This window comes from Plecotus auritus, assembly GCF_963455305.1.
Source record: "Plecotus auritus genome assembly, chromosome: 4".
NCBI lineage: Eukaryota > Metazoa > Chordata > Mammalia > Chiroptera > Vespertilionidae > Plecotus > Plecotus auritus.
In genome coordinates, this window is record NC_137775.1 from 21,131,696 (window position 1) to 21,139,887 (window position 8,192).

At 42.3% G+C, this 8,192-nt stretch overlaps 1 protein-coding gene across 2 annotated transcripts in view; it reads left to right on the top strand.

Moving 5' to 3' along the window:
* Positions 1-7,249, top strand: part of L3MBTL3 (L3MBTL histone methyl-lysine binding protein 3) — a 95,185-nt gene extending 87,936 nt beyond the window's left edge. For both annotated transcript variants that reach the window (XM_080664594.1, XM_080664595.1), the window contains one exon: positions 5,436-7,249. In XM_080664594.1, the coding sequence (XP_080520720.1) occupies positions 5,436-5,579 (144 nt within the window). In that variant the 3' untranslated portion in view covers positions 5,580-7,249. The remainder of the gene's footprint in view (positions 1-5,435) is intronic.
* Positions 7,250-8,192: the final 943 nt, after the last annotated feature.

Consider the following 8,192-nt stretch of genomic DNA (forward strand, 5'->3'; position numbering starts at 1 on the left):
TCACAGTCTGGGAGCCCTCAGGGGCGGGAGGCAACCCAGCAATCAGGGGAAGGCGACGTCCCCATCACACCTCTGCTGCTGCCACTGCTGGCAGCCAAGCCTCGGTTGGCCCTGGTTACTTGAGCCTCAGGCCAGTCCCGGCCACCATCTGAGGCTTGCCTGTGCCTCAGGCCAGCCCTGGGCGGGTGTGGGGCTGTGGGGCCTGGGGGACTCTGGAGGCAGGTGCACGGAGCTGAGGGGACTGGGTGCTGCCATCTTGTGGCTGTGGGCACTGCCATCTTTGAGGGCGTGGCAGTCAATTAGCATAATCCCTCCTTATTGGCTGTGGATGCCACCATCTTTGCGATGGTGTGAGGGTCATTTAGCATATTCCCTCTTTATTAGATAGGATACTGGGAAATTCGTTCCCATTTTATTTTCAAACATGATTTTAATGGCACCAAGATTAACTCCATTTGATGCTTATGATAAATACTATTACCATTATTGCTAAAATAATCTTTTAGATCTTATGTTTCTCATTAATGTTTATAATAACTGATATTCATTACAGTCTACTGTTGGAAGATTCTTTTTTTAGTTGTTTTCATCTGCCTGTCTAGGGCTTCAGTGTAGGGATGGTTAATAATGATATCACCTGTATGGAGCATTAGAACACAAAGGAACTTGGATCCCACTACACCAGAAGTAATGCTGTTTGAGTACAGCAGGAGACTCTTTTCACTGGAGACCTTTAGCAGTAAGCCACTTGCCTGTCAGCTCCTCCAAGTGGAACAAATTATCACTCTCATCTTGGCTACCAGAAGGTAGAGGGAATAAGTAATCTCAGAAGGCTTTCTCCAACGTCTGCCGTCTGCAGTAACAAATGCCTACACCTTGTTTGGCCTCAGCTATTTAAGAACTGCACACTTTCAATGAAGAGCACTGCAAGAGTCGCAAGAAAGCTCAGAACCCAGCCACGGGCCGCCAGCAACCTGACACCTTAGATACCTTGTATGCTTCAGCGGGGTGCCTGTTAACATGCACATGGATCTGATTCTCAATGACACTTTTCTGATTTGTGTTCTTATTTCAGAAATGCCTTATCGTCATTCTAGTTTATCTTCAATTGGCAAATATTCATATTTTGAGTTCCTTAAGTGTCTGTAGACCACTCTCAGTTAATTTCCACCCCTGAACAGACTTAGACCCCCTGCAGGGAGATTTGTTCTTTCTTTGAAAGAGTCACATCATTGTTACCTTCGAAAATGCTTTAAAAAACATTTAAAAAATAAATTTATAGTATATTGGTTTTAGAACAGTTCTGTGAACATCTAAATAATGCAACTGGATTTGCTCTGTTATTTAGTTAAAGTAAGATTCAAGTTCCAATGACATGTTATTTTTTGAATGAGTTTTTCTTCATGGTGTAGTATCTTTGGAGACTCTCCTCACGCACCTACTATCCTCAAAGCCAGAGCCTTCTTGTGAGGAGCGAAGCAAGACAGTGAATGTTCACTGTCGCATGTGTCATTCATGTAATCATTCATTCATCCTATAAAAGCTTGGTAAATTTCTTCCATGTACATGTCACTCCATGTAATGCTCTGGTGAGACAGTTGATTCAGAGAGATAATAGGGTACAATCCTTTCTCTCACATGCCTAACAAGGTCAGCAGGTGTTGGTTTTAAAAAGTTCTAGAGGTAAGCTGTAAAACAAAGATGTAAGTCATGTCTAAAGGCAAAGTACAGGTATTAGGATGGGCTACTATTTGAAACCTTCTCTTTCTTTTACACACTCTATATCTAATGCCTTGACAATTCTGTTGGGTGTATTTTATTTTTTTGTTGTTGTTGTTGTTAATCCTCACCCGAGGATATTTTTCCATTGATTTTTAGAGAGAGTGGAAGGGATGGGAAGAGAGAGAGAGAAAAATATCAATGTGAGAGAGACACTGCTGGGTTGCCTCCCACACTCGCCCTGACCCGGGTCAGAGATTGAGACTGCAACCGAGGTACATGCTCTTTACCGGAATTAAACCCGGGACCCTTCAGTTCCTGGCTGACGCTCTGACCACTGAGCCAAACCGGCTAGGGCACTGTTGGGTGTTTTTTTAAATCATAGGGATTCTGGCTCTCTTTCTCTCTACCTCCACCACTTCCACTCCGGTCTGAGCCACCATCATCTCCCACCTGGATTAAGACAGTACCTCCAAATCAGTTTCCCTGCTTCTATTTTTGCTCCTCTACAATCTCTTCCCAGCATAGCCACGGTGATCCTGCAAAAAATGCCAAATCATGTCACTCCTCCATACCTATCCTTTCAGTAGCAAATCAGAGGAAAAAGCAAAATCCTCACCAGGGCCTACAATCTGACACCCCAGTGCCTTCTCACAGCTCCTGGCCACGTTTTCTGCTCTGCCCCTTGCTTACGTATTCCATACGCTGGGACCCTTGCTGTCCCTCAGACTATCCAGGCACACCCAGCTCTTCCCGTACCTGCTTTCCCTCCAGAGGTTCACATGGCTCACTCCCCTGTTCAGAGGTCACCTTCTCTGTTAGTCCTTTCCTGACCATCCTGCTTCACATTGCCACCTGCCACCACACATCCATTTCTACCCCGACTGCCCACTCATCTCCTCAACCAGCTGTTTGTTTTTTTTCAGAGCACTAACCACCTTTTAGAATTAGTGACTATTAATTCATTTCTAATTAATTAATTTTGCTTACAGTCTCCCACTACTAAAGTGTAAACTCCTCCACAGGGAGTTTTTATTTGCTTACTTGCTTGTTTTTGTTTGTTTTTTCTTTGCTGTATGTCCAAGCCCAAGAAGAGTATTTGCAGCATAATAGATGCTTAGTAAGTTTTCAATGAGTGAATATACTCATTTTTTCACACTCTGGGAAAACATTCAAAGAGCATGCTGCTATGGTGTGCAGAGTGAAAGCACTAGAAAAGAACCTGAGTGCATGGTGGGAAGAGCAATGGAATGGAAGGTGGGAGCCCCCAAACTCCAAGTCCTCCTCCCTAGTTTTGGGCCTTTAGTGAGAGACTTCATCTCCGCAGTTGGACCAGTCTGGGTGTATAACAAAAGCAACAAATGGAAAATAAACGCCACAATACATTGCAGTGATTCCTGTTCTTACAAAGTACTTTCTCAATTAAGTTTGCCTTCTCCCAACGAGGCCTGTCCTTACGGTCACGCATCAGAGCAGCTGTATGTAATAGACTGGTATTAGCTTCGGTGCTTTTTTCCCTTTTCAGTGTAACCTTAAAAATAATAATCTACCGAAACTTTATTCCCCTCCAGCTTTCAGATCCCAGCCTCACTGCCCTCTGAATGATCCTATTCCTAAGTCATCCGTCACGTTAAACTCTTACATAGTCTCAGAAGGAGACTCCGTAGAGCCCAAGGTTATAATGAAACAGTTCAGTCTTTGCAGTGAGCTCTTTGGGAACAGGTGTGCTAGCTGACACTTTCATTCAGGATTTGGAAGATTTCTCTCACATCGTTCATTCTGCTAAGGTCTGCCGTGGTTGAGTGAAGTGTTGCTAGACCTGCCTCTGCTTGGCCTTGCTTTATCAGAGGGCTGTCATAACACAAGCTAATGACCAGAGCAAATGACTCAAAACACATTAGGACCCTTCTCAGACCTGCCACTTAATAGGTCTTACCCTCAGAATTTAACATCAGAATGTCTTTCCTTCTCCTTTAAGACAGCAGACTATTTCCTTGCCAGAAAGTAGCAACTTTTCCCACATAATTGTTCATTGACGTGGTATATGATGAATGTAGCTCTTACTAGTACTAAGTATACAGACAGTTTAGATTCACAGGAGTTTTTATTTTATTTTTGAGGATAGAAGAAAATCTTAAGAAATAGCTACTTAGTTATATCAGCTTTTATTTAACGAACTGCTTACAGAATTCAGAGTAGCAGTGGTTTGCTAGGGCTGCTGTAACCAAGTACCATAAGCCTGTAGCTTAAACAGCAGAAACGTACTGCCGCCCGGTTCTGGAGGCCAGGAGTCTTTGACAAGTGGGTTTCGTCTTCCCAGGGTTGTGAGGAAAGGACCTGCTCCCGGCCTCTGTGCTTTGTCTGTAGATGGTGGTGTCTTCAGTCGTCCTCCTTCTCTATGTCCAGATCGTCTGTCTCTACCCAAATTTCCCATTTTTATAAGGACACCTGTCATCTTGGATTAGGGGCCCAGTTGAATCTAGTATGACCTCATCTTAGCTAATTCCATCTACAATGACCCCGTTTCCAAATAAGATCGCATTCTGACCCTGGCCGGTGTGGCTCAGTTGGTTGAGTGTTATCCTCTTCACCAAAAGTTCGCCGGTTTGATTCCCAGTCAGGACACAGATCCAGGTTTCGGGTTCGGGAACCGATCAGTAATGCTCTCTCACATCGATGTTTCTCTCTTCCCCTCTCTCTCTCTCCAATCAATAAAAACTTTTTTCTTAAGAGCACATTCTGAGGTTATTGGGAGTTAGGACTTCAACATGAATTTGGGAAGGACACGATTCAACCCATAACAGTACATCGCTGTCAATGTTTTCAGTGTGCTCTAAGGCAGAGAACAAATGCGTGATTTACTTCTTGTACATAGGAAAACTGAAAAAGAAGTGAATTGATTTCTTTTAAGATGGTGGAACGCCGCAAGAGCTAAAAGTCATATAAAAAGACTCCACTCCTTTGCCCACTAAACTAGACATCATCTTCATAGAATTGTATCTTTGAACCTCAAAGTATGCTATTCTGCAGGAGCATAGTCTATTAGTCTTAGAGGAGATGAAGAGCGAGAAAGGGTGTTTCTCATGGTTACTACCCAAGTCGAGGAAGAACCGGTATAGAGTCTACAACACTTAACACCAGTCTCATGTTCTTCCAGTTACACTGTCCATTGCCCTTGTTAGTAACTGCTTTTCTTTTGTATGTGAAGAATAATTATGGCCACTCTAGAAATGTTATCACAGTTTTTTTCTTCATGGTGGAAGACTAATTTTTAAAACAAGTATTAGCATGTAGCTGATATGTTTGTCTGAAGCCTTTGATTATAGCCACAAATATCTGTGTACCTATTTTCATCTCTAATTTTAGACTAAAACCTGTGATGATAGGAACTGAATTTGAGGCACCTCACACTTTCCCAAATTCTTCTTAAGTCAGCACCTATTAGTAATCACTGGAAGGTATGGGCACTTTCCCTTTTCCTGGGAGCCAATTTTTCAGATGAATTAATTTTTACTCTGCCCCCAGTCCACATTTGCTGTGTTGTTGTAGATAAGAAAGATCCATTTATCAGGAAATGTTTGTACACCTAAGCTCCCCTTGTCTGTGCCGTTTTAGTGTTGCTGTATATATGACAGCTGATAATTTAAACTTGATTATTTCCCCACAACACAGTATCCAATTAACTCACCATCTTTTGTCTTTTACTCCCATTTCAGCAAATTGATGGAGAAGCATTTCTGCTTATGACGCAAACAGACATTGTTAAAATTATGAGCATTAAGCTGGGCCCTGCTCTCAAAATTTTCAATTCTATCCTGATGTTCAAAGCTGCAGAGAAGAACTCTCACAATGAACTTTGAAGATGGTGAATTTTGGATACCATCAGCTTTCTGCTTTAAAGCTCATGTTTTATTCAAAGCACAAGGACAGTTATAACTCCTCAGAAGTCTCAAACTCAGAAGAGCAATGCGATCAGATTATTTATATTCCTCCAGAGACAATATATATGAATTCCTAAGAAAGTGCTTGAGCTTTTAACCAGGTACTGTCTAACAACAGTCATCCTTTGGTTCTGTTCACTGAGCTAAATTTATCTTTGTAAATCTTTTTGAGGCTGGGGGTGGGTGGGAGGAGAAGGGGGGCTTCATTAATTATTTATGGACAATGGGGGGCAGAGTATGACTTTTTGGCATTTTGTAAACATTGATGAATTCTCTTTCATGTACACTGTTTCTTTTTCAATACTTTCAGGAATCTTTTTATATAATCAAATTTCAACCTAAACCAAAATAGTGTCTAAACCTGGCTAAGTTCAGCCAGTGGGACGGTTGGTTATCTGTATTGTTAATTCTGTGCCATATTTTGAATTGCAACATTATGCTAAGTATAACTTTGCAAGTCATGATATTGCCTAACTGCTTGTTATCGTTGGGGCTGAATAGTTGTAAAAATCACTTTTCCTTAAATCTGTGTTTTTGCTTTTGCACGTATTATGAAATGTTAAACAAATTAATTTCACCAGCATCTTTACTATAATTACCAAAAATCATGTATATAAGTAATGGAATTGAAAAATAAAATATATAAGCATAAATAACTTAGGGGATGCCCTGTGTGCTGGGCTCTTGTAGAGTCCAATGTCATGGAATATGCAGTTACATGGGGGGAGGGGGGGTTGTGAGGATCTGAAACTATTTATGAGATTATCTTGAGCTTCTCTCTAATTGTCATTGAGGTGCTTTTCAGAGATCGGTGAAGGGCTTGTTCTGTCCATAGAAACACTAATCCCTAAGCAGCTCTGTCCCAGATCTTGCCGTGTCCTCCAAACCCGAAGGTGTTCCTTCAGGGTTGGCTGTAGAGAGAGGCGTGTTGATTTGACTGAGAAGGCAAGGTGTGAGGGAGCAACACCAGCAAAGATTCTAAATGCTCACAGATCAGGGAGGCGACTTCCCAAAACAATCACTCGAGAACCTCCATTTTGGAGAGATTCCTTTCTCTGTGGAACAGGTCGCCTCGCTGTGTAAGCATACTACGAATGCACTTTAAATGAAAGCCCTTGATTACCTATACAGTGATAGCTGGTAGCGTTTCTTTTGCAAGAATGCATTTCCAACAAAAAGGTAAATTATTTTATCAGCCTTTGGATGTAATTTCAGGATTGAACATTAATTCAAGGTCTATCTTAAAAGTAGAAAGTAGGTTTGCAGCATGCTGTCTGAATTCTGAGGAAGTTCCACCCCTCTTTAGTTGCTTTTTTTTTTTTCTCTCGTGTAGAATTTCCTTTCCTGTCTCCCCTTCCCCTACCCCCTCCCCGGTGGAGGTCTGTTAGCAGTCTTTTGCCTATGTCGTCATTCCAGGTAAAAACAGGGTCACGATATCTAGTGTTCCTTCTTTTCTTTGCATGAATCTGCTTAAGCAAGTTTTGCTTTGTTAGTTTTCATTTCCTTTTTTAATGTTTTGTTCAGAATTTGTACATTCAAATTGCACTTGTTATATCTGACATGAATGAAATAAAATCTTAATTGCAGATACTTCTGTACATATGTGTGATTTTTAAGAAAACGTGTCAAGTAGGAGGAGAGCGTGAGAACAGGAACAACATCAACCTGGGACAGTACCACACGGGTACTCACTAGCTGTGTAAAGACTGCAGGATTGAGAATTGTTTGTCCAACTATGTCCCAGCCGATGTGAAGAGCGACAAAAAATTCAAAACTGAAATACATACATAGCCCATGAAAGACAATAGTGTGAGGAAAGCCTGGGGTGGGGCAGGGGCTGAGTGGAAGAAGCAAAGGAGGGGAAATGGGACACCTGTAATAATGCCAATAATTAAAAAAAAAAATTCTATTGTTATGTCAAGTAGGATTCACACCCATTGGGGATTTTTTTTTTTTCTGGTTTAAAGCCTATGAAGCAAAATGACTTTGAAATCTCACTGGATTCCAAGCAGCATGTTATGTTAGAGGCAAGGCATTGAGCATCCTTAGAGTGAAGCAGTGTACCTTAAGAAGGGGGAAACCTTTCCCTCATTCCTTCCTGGGGATACACTCTCAGTCTTCACCGAGGAAATGGGGGTCATGACGGCAGAGAAGAGCCTGGAAGGAGAGAAGCAGGCTAGGGTTAAGACAAGGGAGGGATGGGGAATGTGAACTGGATGGGACCTCTCCCACCCAAAGGCATTTTCAGACATTTCAGGGAACCCTGTGCAAGCCCAGAGAGACCTGTCTGTAGGTTGAAATACGGCCCCTGGCTGCCATTTTGCAGCTTTTTGATTCTGGAGAGTCAGCCTCCAAACAAAGCAGGGTTCGGTTAGTCCATCAACACTGGGTATTTACCAAGGGGCCAGGCTGTGCCAGGCCCTGGAGATAGAAGCACCATTGAAAGAGATAATAAAGCTTATGTGAATCTGCATCTCTGGAGCCAAACTTCACCGCAGTTCCCCATAGACCCACCACCATCCCTTCGCCCAA